A 19358-nucleotide genomic window follows, 5' to 3' on the forward strand; every position below is an offset into this window, starting at 1 on the left:
CGTCCGCAGCTGAGAAACTGATTTGGTTATAACCTCGCATCATGCAGCAAAGGCTTCTGGGAAGTCGGGCATGTTGTTCAGGGTTGCTTGCTATAGAGGGCAGCAAACAGAGGCACTATCTCCCTGTTTACATCTTGGGAGACAGATTTGCATATTCTCCCATATTGTGGCTGGTCATAGACCCCCCTCCTCCCCCACCAAAAAAAAATATATATATTTTTTTTTTTTGCTTGACTTGAGTATAACAGAAAAACAAAAACTGTGCTGAAAAATTCAGCTTATGCTCGAGTATATACGGTATTTACTGAAGCAGACATGTTAGAAGATTTAAAAGTACTTCTTTAAGGGATGGTCTTACGAACACCGCTTAAGCCTATCCACAGGATAGAGAATTGTTGAGCATATGACCACTGGGAACCTCACCAATTACAAGAAAGGGGTTCCTGTCACCCCCCCCTTATTAGAACAAAATGGTCGACAAACCTCCGTTGCCAATCCAGTGCTTGGCTATCTTTGACAGGCCTACAGACACTGAATGGAACAGAAGTGAGCATGCACGACACTGAAAAGGGGGTGAAACAAGCCCTCTGTTGTCATGATTGGCAAGTGTCCGAATAGTTAGTCCCCCACAGATCAGACACTTATTCCTTATCCTGTGGACAGGGAATATATGTTTTCATGTGCGGGATGACTTTAATCTCATCATACAAATTTGTTAGACCTTGCAGGTTAATTACTCTCTACAAAATAAAAGGTTTAATTTTTTTTTTTATTGCAACTTCAGACATCTTGTAAGAAATCCAGCTGCTGCTGGGGACTATGGAAGCACATTGGTAACTACATGGTACTGAGATCGCAACACCTCAAAATCCACATACCTGCAAGTCGAAAATGGAGGGAACTGCACACCTCTTTCTTTGCATTCTCGAACAATCCTCTCCTTAACGTTCCGACAAAGATCTAGCACCCTTGATTTAAGAAAAGAAAAATCATTTATTGCAACTATTTAAAGGGGTGTTCCAGGATAAAAATAGTGATGATCTATCTTAAAGATGGGTAATTAATATGAGACCAGGGAGGGTCTGACAACAGACAGCTCTCATGAAGCTGTTCTCAAGGGCTAATACACATGGAGCAGACAGTGCTGTTCCCTCTGTAGTGCCAGACTAGGTTACTGCAGATCAGTCATGTGGCAGTGATTCTGTTCAGCCAGTACACAGAGAACAGCGCTGTCTGCATCCTGCTCCATTCTCTGTAACAGCCGATCAGTGTAGTTCCTTAATTGCAGCCTACATAGGTGGAGGATACATGTCAGCATCCCAAAGCTATTCCTTGTAATGAGATTCATTTTTATGTCAGTGCAAAATCTTGTATATCTAGGCTGTGAAATACAGAGGCGTATATTAAAAAAGACTTGCTGCCTATAGGAGTAACATGGTTTCTGTGGCATATTTTCTCTATGAATTCCTTACAATTTTCAAGATATCGGCTTCCAGTCACTCAATAGAAACCCTCAGCATAAAAGGCAGTGTAATCTGAAGACAGGCTGTTCTATAGTAGGAGTAGCTGAGTAGATCTATCTATCTATCTATCTATCTATCTATCTATCTATCTATCTATCTATCTCCTATCTATCTATCTATCTATCTATCTATCTATCTATCTATCTAGTTTTGTGGGAAAAGATTCAGAATAAATGTCATTTATTGGTCCTAACCCTCCCTCTAGGACTACTACTTCTCTTTGGTACCTAAAGAATGGTTTTAGTACTGCGTATTATATGAAGCTGTTCAATAGATCTGAGCATTTGATAGGTGACGCAAAGTCTTACCTGTCCCAAGGAACAGAGGTCTCAAATGACTCTCCTACCAGATAATAGTCCATACCAAGGTCCTACAGAACATAAACCACAAATTCTGTGTGTTATTAAAAACATTCATTACAAAATGGATGAAGAACGCATTTAACAAAGTGCAGCATAGATATGTTGTGTAACTACGTACTGTACTACATGTGTGATCTCAACATGGACTGGCGCTAGGAGCACATTATGGGGCTTGTCCCTCGCTGCGCTGATGATCATCCAGGTTCATCCCCCATATATCAGATACTGTTTACCCCATAAGCAGGATGGGTCATCAGTATCAAAAAGGCATTTGGGACTGGAGAAAAAACCTCTTTAGGCTAAGGTCCCACATAGCAAGACGCTATGGCCTTTAATACACAGTCCTGTCACATTAACGTGACCATCGTCTACTTTTGACATCAATGTTAAATAACCAATGGCAGAAGGCACGTGTCATCAGCCATCTGGGTGCACTCATCATTGTGGAAGGCACGATGGACCAACACAAGTATGCATCTATCCTTGCGGACCATGTTCACCCCTACATGGGAATTTTTTTCCCTCAGGGTGTCGTCATTTACCAGCAGGACAATGCGACGTGTCATAAAGCTCGCAGTGTATGTGCGTGGTTGGAGGAGCACCAGGATGAGTTTACTGCACTCCCTTGGCCAGTAAATTCCGCGGACTTGAATCCAATTGAGAATCTGTGGGACCACCTCAATCGGGCTGTTCGTGCCATGGATGCTCAACCGCGTAACCTAGCACAGCTATCCACGGCACTGGAGTCGGCATGGCTCAACATCCCAGTGAACATCACCTCAACATCCCAGTGAACATCACCTCAACATCCCAGTGAACATCACCACAACATCCCCTCTCTTCCTGCACATCTCGCAGCGGTCCGCTCTGCCAAAGGTGGTTATTCTGGACAGGTGGTCACATTAATGTGTCTGGACTGTGTACTATTATATATTGCATAAGTGACTTGTTTCCTAATATCGGAGAATCTACCATTACAAAAAACCATATAGAGACTGGTTCACATCACATCAGTGTGTACGCCAAGAAAAGCTTTGCCTGTACGTGTTAGGCATATCCATAGGTACAGCAGCCAAAAAAGGGTTCTTTGACCTCTGTTGAACCTGTGCATACAAGGGACCATAATGGTGACATATCCTACTGCACATGTATACTGTAGAATAAGTAGAAGTCTTGCATCAGTGATGTAAATCGGGAGATTCTTCTGACATATGACAAACAGAGGCTGATAAGATGTTAACCACAAGGTAGACCACCAAGTCACAACACAGGCGTTGCAGGCATCTTCAGAGTATACCTCTACGCCATCATGGAGCCATAGCCTTAATACGTGTGTTGTGTGCTCCAATACGCGATCGTATGTAGAAAGTGCAGGTGATGAGACATTAATAAATTGTGCATTAAATCTCCCGGAATCTGTTAGCCATTGCGGACTGGATAAGTACTATATAATACACTAACTCCTCCATTGACCACTCGCCTATCAATCGCAAAAACATCTGCACACCCTGAACTAATACGGCTTTATGCGAATTCTATTGGCAGAGAAAGCTGGAAAAGAAAATGACAGCATCTGCTTGAAGCAAAAAAAAAAAAAAAAAAAAGACAAAGCCGTGTAGCAAATTTTAAAGGGATCCTTTCTTAAGCTCTCAATATTCCTTAGGGTCAGAATATGTCAATATTCACACTGGTGACCAGACAAAGAGGGGAGGAAAATAGATGCGACCTACCCGAAGGTAAGCAATGACGAATGTCAGCATGTAACCTCTCTGCCCATTATCTTCGCCTGCTGCCAGACCTCTGCAATTGTAAAGATGGTCAATGATTAACTGAGTATTTATGCACAATCGTTACATGCGGCAGTCATAGTATTTCAATGGAAAAAAATACACAAACACGGTTACAAAGCGGAAAACAATGACGTCCGACTTAAGGCACTCGGGGCCATTAATACAATGTAACAATATATTTTGATGGAATTCTAAAGACTTTCCTTTTAATCACGAGCCCAGATAATTTATCAAGTTTCTCCTTTGAACCCTGCAAAGCTTACACGGCCAGGAAGAGGTTCATTTCATCTGACGTAACCGAGTCTTAAACTTCCTTGGATGTGAAACAGTATTTTGTAGCTGACTTTTCAGTCTAATCCTGGATACATTGCCAAAGCAGAAGACAACATATGGTATGGCGATAAAACATGGCAATACAAGGTTCATAATAATGTGTTTCTTATGTTGTAGGTACAGGTTTTGTTTTGGCCTCTAAATAGAAGATTTCCTGCACATTGGGATGTTCCTCATTTTTATACACAGAGGGTTACAAATAGAGATCATTGCATATAACAATTATCCATCAAAGGGTTGTCCACAGAATAGGTGGTAAATAAGATAAGATAATCCTTTTATAGTCCCACAGTGGGGAAATTTCAGTATGTTACAGCAGCATAGTAATACAGATACAGGATAATACACAGTACTATATTATGGAAGCAGACACATATGCTGAGAAGAGAAGATATACTAGGAGTCCATAGCAGCTAAGGAACAGAAGAGAAAGAAGGAAGACGTCATAATCATTAGTTCTCTGTGCGGAGAGATCTTCACTTGGTCTGATGTAGATTATACAGTCTGGTCGCGGATGGAAGAAAGGACTTGCGATAGCTCCTTCTCACACTTGGGGTGAAGCAGACGGTCACTTACAGTGCTGCCAAGTCCCATCATACATGGGGTGGGATTTGTTCGCCCGCATGGAGGTCACCACGGACAGTATCCTTCTGTCACCCAAATAACCAACTATTAAGGCTCTGTTTACACTACAGTCATGAGTGCAGTTTTTATTAGAGTTCTTGGAGGCCTCCAAAGATCAGACATCCTTAACGTAATCTAGATTTGACACTTTTCTATTTAAAGGGGTATTCCTATTTCAGGTATTCATTGCATACCCACATGAGATGCGATAAACACCAGTTAGCTGAGGGACCCGCACCCACCTTAAGAATGGGGGTCCTCCAGCAAGCGTGGCTCTATCAGTCCACTCGTACAGGAGTTATGCAAATAGCTAAAGCTACGTTGGAGTGTCTGCTAAAAAAGATAGAGGATAAAGTCCTGCATGGAGAACTTTATCCTTCGATGGTTTCAGTTTAAAACTAATAAAACCCTGATAGGTCCCATTATGGCCAATGGGGTGCGTTAGGCTCTGTGTGTTAGTGACTGCCACTCTGTTCTTCTGGTGTGTCGGAGGACCAAAACGACAGAGAGGCAGTGATCACATGAACATAGTGTAAAACAGTGTCCTCGGCTATTTTAGGAACTACCCGTTTGGTTATTTTGGGAACTCCTGTACAAGTTAATAGAGACAGACCCGGCCAGCACTCCATGCCAGGAGACAATCTGGTCATACATTTTTAAGAAGAAAGATGAATGATCTTTTGGGGAACATTCAAAAGATTTTTTTAGTCCATCTATCAGACAAAAATATCACACCCAGCAGATTTCTTTCCGGGCAATGATTCTCTGTCATTGGTCGCCCAACAAACGTTATGGTTGAAACTATCCATTTTTATCAACTTTAGGCCAGGTTCTCACAATGTATTTTGGCACGTAATGTGGCACGTAGACAGCGCGGGAGCTTTTGCGGACCGTATATGCGGCACTATTTTGCAGCTGTGATTTTATAGCAAAATAGCGCCGCGTATACGGTCCCGGCTCCCATTGAAATCAATGGGAGCGTATATGGCCCGCAAAAGCTCCAACGCCGTCTACGTGCCACATTACGTGCCAAAATACATCTTGTGAACCCGGCCTTAGAGTAATGTGTATGGGCAGCTTCAGTTGTAGAAGCTTTAAAGAAAACAACTAGAACTGGTAGTCAGTATCAATTCATTTCAGATCCTGGACAGTGTTTCGCATTATCGTCCGCTTTTGGCTGTATGTCAAGACTTTTCTCAAGCTGGACCAATTCTCTGGAATGCGCTACCACCGACAAACATACATTTCCAATATCCATAATGTCAAGAGTACTCTAAAAAGCACATTTTTTTCAGTCCAGCTACCATCTAGAATATTACCCAGAACCCGACCCCACAAAACCCCCAAGGATGCTGTTGAGATCTGTACATCCATAGACATTGGCTGGTGACCGGCTGATGTAGCTTTATAAGTACAACCCTGTTTTCACAAAAGACGGTCAAGACTATTGTCCAGATTTCCTCAGACTGTAAGCTTTTATGGGCAGGACCCTCACCCCTATTATTTAATTTACTTAGTTTGTTACCCTGTAATGTCCAATTTGGTCTGTTCAAATTTTAAGGTACCACAAAAAGTTGTACGTTAACATTAGTCAATTATTCATGTCCCACAATATACATTCTAGAATATTAGGAATGGATCCGAAATAATCCGGGAACGTAGCTGACCAAGAATGTGGTCACGTGAAATAAATATATATTTATTAAATAAAAACAACAGATAATTATCTTAATTACTGTGGAAATGTGTGGCCTCTTTGTGATTGATCTCGTGTATAATTGCCTTCCCGCCGTGCAGTCTTTCACCCCTAGTGACACAAAATGATTTCATGATGTACAAGTGGCTACACATGAAGGATGGGAAGAGCGCTGGATCGGTGTCACTGAGCACAGATCCATCAACTCCCTTCCTCTTCCTCATCCCCTAATGATGGACCAATGTACAAAAAGTAAAATTAAACATAGGCTCAGGCCGAAACACCATCAGGACCTAGATGGAGTGTCAAATTTGGATACTCAATGGAAAATTGGGAAAGGGGGGGTGTAAGAAAAGGCAGGCTGAACAAATGCCATTTTATTTGCTGTGCTTTCCATCGATCAGCCATGTAATCCATCAAGGAAGACGGACAGAAAACTCCCCGTCATTACTCAGCCTGTTACCAGAGTGAAATGTTTTCTGTCCCTTTGTAGCAGCACAAAACAATTAGTGACAGGGGGTGGGCTATCCGCCATTTATCAAATCTTCCTGATTACTCTGTTTCCCCTCTAAAACACAGGAGTCTAAGCTTGGAGTGGACAAAAAAAAAATTAAATATTAACTTTCCTCCATAGTTATCCACAAGGAAAAAATATCAATCAACAGAGGAGACTGACCACTAAGCCGAAACACATAGGGCTGATAAATAGCTACAAGACGACACTTACAAGACACCTAGACACTTCCATATACAAACACAGACTGAAGACACATTCAGTTATACCTGAAATTGGCAGCCGACACTATAAACCATAACGGTTGTGTAAAGGGGATAGGGGGGTCTGTCCAAAATGGCGGGTAATAAATTAGAAAATGGACATAGAAAATTAATGAATTGTCCACCGTATTAACACAATGAGTCCAAGACTGAGCCCTATTTTGTTTGATCTTGATTTTTGTCAATTTTTTTTATTTTTATCAAAATTTATTCCACGTCACTTTACAGACACAGTCGTCACTCATTGGCCTGAGAAGGGCTCACAATCTAAATTCCCATGATTACGTCTTTGGAGTACCCAAGGGAAACCCACACAAGCATGCGGAGAACATAGAAACTACTTGCAGATTTTGACCTAGGTTACAATTGAACTCAATACTCCCGTACTGCAAGGCCACAGCATTGACCACTGAGCCACCATTGATGCCCACAGGCCATTTACACATAGTATAAACCACTGGATGCAGTTATGGCTAAGTTCACATCTGCGCTGAAGTCTCTATAGGAGACACCATGTCAGTGTCCACCTGAAATTGGCAGACACCCAATGGACCCCATTAAAGTCAATGGGATCCATACAACCTGATTGACAATTGTTCTGGTCCTTTGGCGGACTGGGTCAATAGAGAGCCTAGTACCGACGTGAACTTAGCCTAAGGCAGGTTTATAGATTTCTTTAGCATTCATTTTATACATAATTTTACTTAAGCAACATGATCTGAATTTAATGACAGGTTCACTCATAGCAGAAGCACTCCTCTCTTGGACCAACTAACTAAAGCTGGTCAAACACTTTGCACCCCCACCTGACCTCTTCATTTCCCATACACAATGGCTGAGTATCTTTATCTTCTGAATGGCACGACAGAAGATGACCATTACTGGACACCAATGGACAGAACAGTAACTTGAGGCTCCTGGGCTCAAATTCACAACCTGTAATGGGGCCCATAATGACCTAGTGCCATTTAGAACTGAGGTGTATTTTATGTAGGAGAATGACATTTGATGTGCCCTCAGGGTCCAGGGCCTGGTACCGACTCCTGCCGTTGTAACCCCTATAGCTACAGCCCTGCCACCGGCGGCAGCTCGGACAAGAAGAAAGGGCATGTTGAACTCCAAGTGACCAGCCCCTCCCTCACTAAATATCGGTCATCAGGAAAGATGTTGGAGACCACAATACCCATTAGATGGCCGATGGGGTTGTCCAAAATTAATGAAATTTGTCCAGTATTAGACAAACATAGTAGCTTATCAATTAATGTGACCGATACCGTAAACAACCTGTAGACAGGTGCAGCACAATTTTTAGAGATGGTCATGTTTTCTAACCTGGGACATCCATCTAATTAATGCGTATGGTCAGCTTTACTTGAGACATTACGACTGCATCTATAGGAAACCATTAACAATTTAGCATGTTTTTTTGGAGAACAGTGGGAAATCTAAGCAACCATGGAGAATGTATGAACCCCAAGTAGATTCAGACCACAACTGCTGATCCACGTTGATGGTTCATCCCGTCTAGTAGAACTAAAGAACACAAAAAATATGTATTAAAGGGATCCTATCTTTTAAACACATTTTTTTCTCCAAAACATGTCAGAATAGCCTTAAGAAAGGCTAATCGTCTCCTACCTTTCCTTGTCTTCTCCACGCCGCCGTTCGCCCGCAATTCTGGTTTTTCTCAGTATACAAATGAGCTCTCTCGCAGCACTGGGGGTGTTCCCAATTCTGCCAGAGAGCTCTTCAGCGCCGCCTCCATCTTCTTCTGCAATGAGGTCTTCACTGCATCTTCTGACGGCGTCTTCTTACTTCTAGGCCTCAGGCCTAGGGCGAGCCGACTGCGCATACCCACCGGCCACGGGAAAATGACTGCTTACAATACTGTGGAAGTGGTCATTTTTCTTGTGGCTGTGGGCATGCGCAGTTGGCCCGCCCTAGTCCCGAGGCCTAGAAGTAAGAAGATGCAGTGAAGACCTCGTTGCAGAAGAAGATGGAAGCGGTGCTGGAGAGCTCTCTGGCAGCATTGGAGACGCCCCCAGTGCTGCGAGAGAGCTAATTTGCTTACCGAGAAAAACCGGGATTGCAGGTGAACAACGGCACGGAGAAGACAAGTAAAGGTAGGAGACAAATAGCCTTTCTTAAAGCTATTCCGACATGTTAGGGAGAAACAAATATGTTTAAAAGATAGGATCCCTTTTAAAAAAAAAGCTAATATATATATTTCTGATCTTTAATATAATTTTATTTTTACAAAAAAAATGCAATGCCTGCCAAAAAGCCATACAGAATAAGATATAAAAAAGTATAAAGAAAAAAAAATAATAAAGTGGAATATAAGTGGAAATGTCAGCATAAAATCTTCCCTCCATATCCGTAATCAGAGTAACCTTGTTGATCGGGGACTGTACTGTGTGAACACACTTCGCTACTGACAATTAATATTCATTAGGCATTGCGCAGAGTGTTCATTGCCAGCCTCAGCTGTACTCTCCACAGGGAAGGGGAGCTATATTTATGATATTGGGCGAGCTCCTCTCCCAAGCAGAAGAGACCAGGAGGTCACAGTAGACCAATGAAATAATTTGCCCCACAGCAATGTCTCCCTTGAACGCTTTTACCTCTGATCTCATGGTGTTGATTAATGAAGCAATGGTGTCACAAGACCGATACACCAGAGCGACAAGAGAGAGTGAAAGCGCTCACCCTTGTAACACTGGATGTGACACAGGACAAATGAATGTACGTTTAATACATTTCCAAAGCACGAGCGAGAAATCATGCCCTAAGCGTCACAATGCTTAATAGCGTGCAATATGCATATTCTCAGATTTAGAGCACTTAATACAATCTGTACCGCGGCTTCCGACAAGCAGGTCATTACAATGCTCAATAGGAGTCCATATACATTATTGAAGGAACATTTTCCTTTGCCACTGGAGTTCAGTTTGGTAACACACTGCGTGCGGGAAATACCATAGGGTGATTAATGCAGTTTCCATAGGATATAAATCTTTGCCTATGTAGCTACAGGGATGGTAGGTCGCTTCTTATGTTGTCCTGTTCATATTATACGTACCTGCTTTATACCCATATGATCCCTGCCTGTAGTTTATGGTGTTTGGCAATGGGTATAATATACCTAAGATTGGCGCCATCCACATCTACAAAACAATCTCCGAGTTAAGAGTGTGTCTGTCTCTCTCTCTCTCTCTCTATATAACACATTTAGTTTATGAAACAATCTATGGACCACCAGGATGTGTCAGGTCATGTAATAACAGTCCAATATCTTAGCCCTTGTGTCTCCCTACTTCCCTAAGCTCTTGTGAGAAGCGGCCTCGCTCCTATTGTTTGATATGATCATTACTTTGTTACATTATAATGTCTCATATTGTCTGTACATGACCCCTCTGATTTGTTAAGTGCTGCGGAATAGGTTGGCGCTACATAAATAAAAAAAATCATGAAATAATCCTGAATAGCGAACTTTTTTCTTTGGCACTATCAGTTTCAAAACGACCGACAACCAACAGACCCCATTATAGTCAAAGGGGTCTGCCAGACTCCATGAGTAACCACTGTATTAGCGGTCTACCTCTTTGTTATTTGGGTCCCCCACACGACACTAATGTGAACCTAGCGTAAGTCCCGAAAAAAAATCCAGTGACTGAAATACTATGAAGATAAATCTGTAACAAACTATAATAATAATAATAATAATAATAATAATAATAATAATAAAAAAAATAAAAAATTACCATTTTATTTTGAAGCTTAAGTAGGTAATCTTTTTCCAACTCCACCCAAAACTGGCCCCTATTCCGACTTCCCAGTCCTGGGTAGGGGATAACTTGCAGGTTGGTGGACTGACCCAACCTCGCAGTACCCCTGACCCGGAAAAACAGAGGTGTTTCGCCCCCATTTGTAAGAAAGCGAGAGTTGGGCAGTGTTTGCACTTCTCCATTTACTTAAACGGGAGTGCTAGGGGATAGCTGACGTATCACACTTGACCATCTCCGGCACTCCTGATACATGTACTGTCCGATGACCACTCCATTCAGAGATGGGGACGAAACACCTACTGATTTGGAACTCCCTACCTATACTGTGGCTAGTGGATAACTTGCCCAGATGGGACAAGCCCTTTAATGGAAACATCCCAAATTTTTCCACCAATTTCACACCAAGTGCTTTTTTCCCATTAATACAGTACTCTATAATATCCTATGTGATCCTGCTGATGCTTCCGAGAGAATGTTATAGAGCAGATTCTCCTCTACATTCTGTGTGCAGTATATGGCAAACATCCTAGCAACTAGGGGACCACTGAGAATTACAGATTGAGCCTGAGGAGGGGAAAACCGTAAAATGCAACATACCAGTCATATAATAGACATAAATAGCGCTATGGTCACAGACAACGCACAGTTTAGTGAAAAGTTAGGAACATTTCAAGTTTGCCTAGAACGTTCAATTCAAAATATAAGAAAATAATAAGAAAAAACTGAAAATACGCACCCAAACTTTGCAGCTATGTCGTACACTTGCTTCTCATGTTGCAGAACTTTCTCACGATCGCCTTCAAACAACAAAGTTGCAACACAAAGCTGATTTGGATCAAATCCTTTAAACTGCAAAATAAAGCAGCAGAATAAAAACCTGAATTCTAAGTAAACATATAATAGATAAAAATGATTACTATGACAAATGGCAAGGGAACCTGGGAAAAAGATGTAAAATCCGTAAAATCTGGAACTGAGAAGGCTTTGTGGACTAAGGATCCTTATACATGTCCGTATTCTGTACAGATCAGTGTCCGGGCTGTAGAAACCGTCCCCAAAACTTGAAGCAGCTTCTATCCCTGCACAGATTCCATCATATAATTGTATAGGGTCGTAAAAGCCCTTTTTTGGACTTGTGATTATGGATGGCATAAGGCTGCCATATGGACATGTTTCTCTGCAGAATACAGACAGTAAAAACCACTACGGCCAAGTGCAAGTAGCCTAGCAAATTTCTTGGCACACGGTCTGCTTCACCTGTGAATAACTTATCCCTGTATTTGCAATTATTATTATAAATGGCTTTTCTAGAATGTTCATATCTCATCAAAGGGAGTCTGTCAGTACAACCCATCCCCCATATAGATTCAGAAATATAGATTTAGGTGACCCTACCCTAACAAGGTTTTCCCCTTGCGATTTGTTGCCTGTGTTGCAAAGACATCACTGTTTTTTGTCAATATGCAATTCAGCACTTTAGACCAACAAGAGCATTGTCAATGAGTTAAAGAAGACCTTTCATATCCTTAGGCACATGCGGTTTTATATACCGCTAAAAAGCCGACAGTGCACTGAACTCATTACACTGTCGGCTTCCCCATTATGTGCCCTGAGGCTAGACATATTGTTGCCATTACCGATGTCTGCCCACTGTCAGAAGGACGTTCCCGGCAGTGTAGCTAGGCTGTGCGGAACGCTCTCCCTGACAGTATTCGTCCATAGCCCTGTACTGTCAGAGGGGGCGTTCCTTACTGCCCAGGAATGATGCTAAGCTGTGAAGAACTCCCCCAGTACTAATCTATGGATGAGTATAGTCAGGGGGAGGGAAGGGGCGCATTCTTCAAAGCTTAGCGTCATTGCCGGGCAATAAGGAACACCCCCTCTGACAGTGGGCAGAGATCGGTAACGGCACATATCTCCAACCCCGGGGCACATAACGGAAAAGGCGACAGTACGCTGAATTTAGCGCACTGTTGGTTTTCTAGTGGTATATAAAACTGGACATGAAAGGTCCTCTTTAAGCAGCCATGTCCCAATTCTTCAATGAGGTCATTTGCATATGGACAAAAACTGCAACATCTCCAGTAATGGAGGCAACGATTCACAAGGCGGAAAACACTGATTGACTGAGGTCCATCAGTCTTAAACATTTACATATGTTGCACCAAAGGCCACAAGCAGCACATATGATCGTTGCGTCTGCACCACAATCCGTGTAACCATTTTACTAAAATCACAAAAGCTCTTGTTATAAATAAGGAGGTGCATGCGGGACAAGCAACTAAATGGTTAAAAGCAGCTGACGACCGGCAAGTGTGTCTTGGAAAAGTCACCCAATTTGAGGTGGTTTTTGTAGCAATGGTTCTCAATCATTTCCCTATCCAGTTTGTCTTTAGTCTATGATATTTGGCCTTACTACTTGATCCCATAAGAATTCATGAACATTACATCCTCCTCCCATCCTGTATTAGCGAGTCAGGTCACTTTAAGACACAGCTCTGCTAAGCAGAATCTCTTATACTTTTACTCAGATCACGGAAAACCCTGGAAGAATCTGTGAAAGTATCGCCAAGCACTGGGAGGGTTTCTACATTGTCTGCCAAAAAATAAACCAAGAATAAACATGCAAATCTGCTCCCAAGACTAACATTTCTATCCGTACTTTCTACAAATCGCTGCTTAAAGCCATAAAGTGGAAGAGTGCAGGGCTTTAATTAAATAATAAGATGGGAAACATATTGTGCCATCTAAATATTTTAACAAATTTGTAGAAAAATATAATCCTTAAATTTAGAAAAAGAAAATCCCAAATGAATTTAGCCCATCAAAAAAAAATTGTAGAGATCCATTATCTCCATTTGTACTATGTGGTGTTCTGGATAGTTATGGAATGTTTAAGGTTTTATAGACAGACAATGGAGTCCACTTACAACTACCAATTATTTATAACCTATAAACACATTTGCTTAGGGTTCAGCGATCGTGTTCGGAAGAGATCGGATTCCGATTGGCTATAGAGAAAATTTCACGATCGCGATTGGAATTCCGAACACAATCTTTTTAGTCGAGATCGGTGATTATTTCCCACAATGCTTTGCTGCTGGCCAAGCGTTGTGGGAAAAGTTAACAATGTTAGCCTTCACACTGAGTATACGCTCCGCTCATTCTGAGCGGAGTGTATACTCAGTGTGAAGGCTCGCTGCGGTTCCATAGGAATGAATGGAAGCTAATGGGAGACTAGCTAACATCTCTAGTAGCTACTTACCGGCAGAGATGGCTGGTCCGGTGCCCGGTGTTCTCGGTCTTCTTCACCTCGCTATCCCCGCCTCCCAGGTTAGTGTTAAAGAGCTAGGAAGAAGGTGGGGCTTGTGGCTTAGGAGAGTGTGGGCGGGGAGACGTGACGTCTCCCCACCCAGTACCCGCCCACACACTCCTAACTTTGGAGGCAGAGGGCAGCGAGGCGAAGAAGAACGAGAACACCGGGCACCGGACCAACCATCTCTGCAGGTAAATGGACACCAGGGGGGACTAAGTAAATTAAAAAAAAAAAAAAATCACTACACAGCGTGGATTCTAACAATTAAAACGTTCAATTGTTAGAGATTCCATGCTGTATAGTGAATAGGATCGTTTTTAAAATCCGATCTCCGATTAGTAAAAAAAATCCCATTGACTTGCATTGGGATCGAGATCAGGCTCGAATGAAAAATGAGTGGAAATCGGATTTCAAAATCGATCCTGAAAAGTCAAGATCAGCTCATTACCAAATGTTTTAGAAAACATCTGCTCTAGGGGATTAAAAAGTCTATAACAAATGCTAACCTAGGGAATCCTCCTTAACTTGTCACCTACTCACAGGATACATAAGTGCCTTATTGGTGGGAGTCCAGGGGTCTGGAGCATAAGAGCAGTAGACCCTCGTTTGAATGAAGCAGCGGTCAACTATGTGCATTGCAAATCCAGCATATGGGGCTATCAAAAGTTGGCTCAAACACATGCGTGTCCTGCACTCCGTTTGCATGATTGTCGGGGGTCCCAACAGTCTGACTACTATAGATCAAGCATTTATAACTTGTATTAATATGGATAGGTGATAAGTTGCCATCTTGGGCAAACTTTCTTTATCTGTTTGAAACCCCCCCCCCATTAATATTTAGTCAAGTTTTAGGAAACTATAGAAATAGGGGTTACTCAAGTTTTTGGTGAATAACTATTTCATATATACAGTTTGGCTTAAAGGGAGTCGATCACTGCTCCCATAGTGCTGTTGATGCAGTTAGCAGAAAAAAAAATACCTAAACCTTTCTTATTTTTCAGAGGCCCAGGGATGCGGAGGAAAAAAAGCACTTTTATTCTTTAATCAAATCAGGAGCTCAAGGGGAGTTTTCTTCAGGCTCTGAGCACTGCTGCATCATCACTAAACACACCCACCCCGCATTCAGCTCCTTCCCCTGGGCAGTGCAAGGATCTACTGACACTGGGAGAAATGACAATGTGCAGTGGGAGGAGCTGAATGCAGGATGGGCATGTTTAGTGCAGCAGTGCTCAGTAATAGAAGAAAACTCCCCCTGGGCTCCAAGAGCCATATTTGAATAATGAATAAGTGTCCGTTTTCTATGCATTTATTAGGCTCTGAAACATAAGTATGTTTGTTTTTTGTCTTTTAAAATTCTGCTAACACCATCCACAGCACTAGGGGAGCGGTTTAAAGTAAATGGGGCCAGTAAAAGACTCTCTAAGTGTCTGTTCATATGGCAAACTTCTGCCTTAGATTTCTCTTTATTTTCTGGCCCTCTGGCTTTCACTAGCTGCTCAGCCCCAGGTTTATGGTCCCACAGTCTCTGGAGCTGATCAGCTGTGGAATCATTGGTAAAATTCGCTTATTTTTTCAGTGTCCTGCTTCGATCTCTGCTTCCCAATGTCAAACCTAGGGTGGAATTTGGTGGAGATTTTGGCACCTTGGGGTGCTCCTCAAACATATGATGGCTTACTAGACCCAACCCACAGTCAAGGGTGGCTGTTTCTAACTTCAGATTAAGCTGTTCAACCCAAATCTGAAAAATCTCAAAACTTTATTTTCCACTAAGCAGGGAAGCATGCCGAGGATCATTAAGTTCCTTAAAGAGACATGCAACAAGGCCACAACATGCCGCATGATTGATATGGAGCTACATAAGTTACTTTACCCCCAAACCCGTCCTGCAGCAGGCAGTGTCATGGTGCACATGTTGCATGTATCAGTGTGCAGTCTGTAGAAATCTCCTATGTGTATAGACTCACTATAATTAAAATGCTACAGGTTGGTCTTTACATTTAACAGGAAGCCTTTATGGGCTCAGCAGGATAATAAATGTTCAGAATTCAATGCTCAGTCACGGGTAGTTTAATATAATACCGCCAGATACTAGAAGCTGTATGCGCCCCATGTACATGCTACCGATAATTTGCAAAAAGCCTGGCTGGCGTGTAAAGAGAAAAAAAAAAAAAGTTTCAAAGACACACAAACAAAAAACTGTACCTTTGTGATGTAGAATTTTTTTAACCCATCCAAAAATGAAGTAAAAATTGAGGCCACCTGAGGTTTAAGAGCATGCCCTGTAAAATAAAAATACATACATGCACAAATAAATCAAACGGAAATGAGTAAGCGGCTGTGATGAACGTTCAATGAGATTCAAGCTCAATTGTGTCATTTTTTTGGGGGGGGAGAATACAGAGGTAAATGCCATTTCATTGTCAGGCTGGGATGTCATGTGCTGCACTCAAGTAGGTGCCTGGCCAGGCCGACAATGAAAGGGTTAATGTAAAAGCGGCTTCTTGCTATAGCCATGCCAACTAAGACCTCGAATGCTCATGGTGGGAAACGAAAACCAGACGTTCATACAACATAAAATATCCTATGGCTACTGCATAAAGCTGTAGGAGTCATGTAAACACCGATAAAACAGGATTTGGCAGCAGATCCTTGTGCTTGTCTTTAGACATTAGGTAAAATCGAAAGCGGCGGAGAGAGGGTGATGTATACGTCTTATTAACTACACAACAGGCTTAGGTATATTTAGAAAGGCTATAAAGGTCGCAGCATACTGTACATGGTTCGATCAACCTAAATCTGAACAGTGGAAATGTGGCGTACAGTATACAGTCAGTGACAAAAAAATAATACACCTAGTTAGAAATGTAGGGGTGCTTAGAAACTCAGAATGCAGCTGGATATGTCAATTATTACAGGTCTTGCCACTATAGGACATAAAAATGTCCATAGGCTCTCAAATGCTACTTTTGGGTAGTGTACCTCTTGCTGATTTTTAGAAATGCCTCTATGATGCATGTGAAGACATTTTTCCCAATTCACAGACTTTACGAGGGGAGAGCATGACTGGATTGAGAGACACAGGATAGTCATTTCAAAGTTGCCCCACACCTGAAATGGGGCAATCGGCATGAGCCTCATGGGGTTTTTTTTTGCCTTCCCCTGGATCAACACTGTACGGGATTGTAGGGTTATAGGTTGGACTTGGTTGGACTGATGTCTTCATCCAACCTCATCTACTATGTAACTATGTCCAGTTGGCAGAAGTGGTTACATGAGGGCAGGTACACACACAGTGAACAGGCCTAGAGAGACCACCCGTATAGAGGATCATATTTTGTTTGCAAGCACCAGCAGCTCCCACAGTTTCCATGCCCCCCATCCAGATAAAAGTGTCACCTTCACTGCGCACCCATCTCCAGGTGCTTAGCAGAAAGAAATTTGGTATTATTACATCAATTATGTTTCTTAATGACATTCAGCCATCGTTGCCTTGGTTTGCATTGGTGTTGTGAATGTGACACCTGGACTGCTAATGTATTGTCTTCAATGATGAATCCAGGTTCTGTTAGTGATCCATTGACAGGTTCAAATATAGAGACCTCAAGGTCACTGCTTCAAAGCTTTTGCTGGGGAGCGACAAATTTCCCCAACTTCTGGTATGATGATCTGGGAAGCCATCACATACAAGTAGTCAAAGGACATGAACAGCTTAGAGATATCTGCAGGACATCCTGTGGCCACCTGTTGCTACTCATGGTAGAGATTCAGATCTGTTCAGCAGGATAATGCTCGCCCCCAACCAGCACAGGTTTCCTACGAATTTCTCCGCCAGGTTTCAATATTTGCTTGACCTGCCCAGTCACCAGATTTATCAACAATCGAACATTTTTCGGACCAGATGGGATGCCAGCTTGGGTAACCTATGAGCGAGCAGGACCTACAGACCTAGCTTTGATATTTGTGGACAAATGTGCTGCAGGATACCACAGCCTGTAAACCTTCATGCCCAGCCAGATCTCATTTTGTATCCAGGAAAAGTTGGCCCAAAGGGTTATAGAGCCTCATTGCAACTGTACAGTTTTCCCCAATAAACTCATCCTTGCACTGTAATATTACAATCACATGAAAGTGTGTGTGTGTGTGTGTGTGTGTGTGTGTGTGTGTGTGATTTATCACATTCACACATGAAAAGTTTCATTCTAACAACTCACCGCTCCATTCACCTCTATGGAATAGACTAGGATACAGCTTAGTACAATGCTCAGTCAGGGCGGTGGTCACAATTACATACTACTGCTCCATTCACGCAGGGTCTAATGTTTTAGTGAATGTGAGACGTACCAGGAGTCAGCCATTGTCCTCTATCCGGAGTATAAGTTTTCTTATTGGAAAATAACCTTCAATGGCCTCAAGTCTTTTCCTGACGTACCTTGGATGTGTCCCAATCTTTATATACTCCTTGTACTGAAGCCTTATATAGGTTTGAGCATCATTTTAGAGAACCGTTTAGTACCACTTTCCAATGCTGGACAGTTGAAAGGCAGTGTCCCCTGGCCCCTAGTTATACCCCTGCTTCAGGGAGATCTGGCGCTCTATGACCAATGATATCATTCGGAAAGTTTTGTAGCTTTTTTGGGTTGTGTTAAAATAGTTTTTGAGCAGGACAATGACAAACATTTGCAATGCGCCTTTCACTAATAGCGGAGGGAGCATTGTAGAATATGGAAGATAGTGGCTGCCATACAGACACTCATCCCCAATACCCACAAGAGTCAGCTGTTTGTATGGGAAGCCAATTTACCCATCAGTATATATTTTGGCATGTGGGCGAAAACCAATGCAAACAAGGAGAGAACATACAAAGTCCATGCAGATGTTTCCCTTGGTGGGATTCGAACCGAGGACCCCAGCGCTGCAAGGATATACTGCTAACCAGTGCTCATTGTGGGGCTTCTTCACTGGACAACCCTTGGCAGAGTCTTATTTCAGCACAGTGGGTCAGTGCAGCTCTAACAAAAGCTTTCTATCTCGATACACATGACAATGCTAACAGTCCTGCCATACGGAGAGCATTTCTGCTGACACGTCGGTGCTCTCCTACATATTACATGCTTTATTTCCCTGAAGTCCATTTGCCTCCTCAATCACA

General features: G+C 42.4%; 1 protein-coding gene across 1 annotated transcript in view; it reads right to left on the reverse strand.

The window, feature by feature from the left end:
* AGPS (alkylglycerone phosphate synthase) overlaps nucleotides 1–19358 on the reverse strand; it is a 149755-nt gene that overhangs the window by 33663 nt on the left and 96734 nt on the right. Inside the window, exons 13-17 of the mRNA XM_075284006.1 lie at nucleotides 16412–16488; nucleotides 11630–11742; nucleotides 3616–3685; nucleotides 1832–1893; nucleotides 879–968 (exon numbers count right to left, since the gene is read on the reverse strand). Of these exons, the coding sequence (XP_075140107.1) occupies nucleotides 879–968; nucleotides 1832–1893; nucleotides 3616–3685; nucleotides 11630–11742; nucleotides 16412–16488 (412 nt within the window). The remainder of the gene's footprint in view (nucleotides 1–878; nucleotides 969–1831; nucleotides 1894–3615; nucleotides 3686–11629; nucleotides 11743–16411; nucleotides 16489–19358) is intronic.

Source organism: Leptodactylus fuscus, chromosome 8 (assembly GCF_031893055.1).
Source record: "Leptodactylus fuscus isolate aLepFus1 chromosome 8, aLepFus1.hap2, whole genome shotgun sequence".
Lineage (NCBI taxonomy): Eukaryota > Metazoa > Chordata > Amphibia > Anura > Leptodactylidae > Leptodactylus > Leptodactylus fuscus.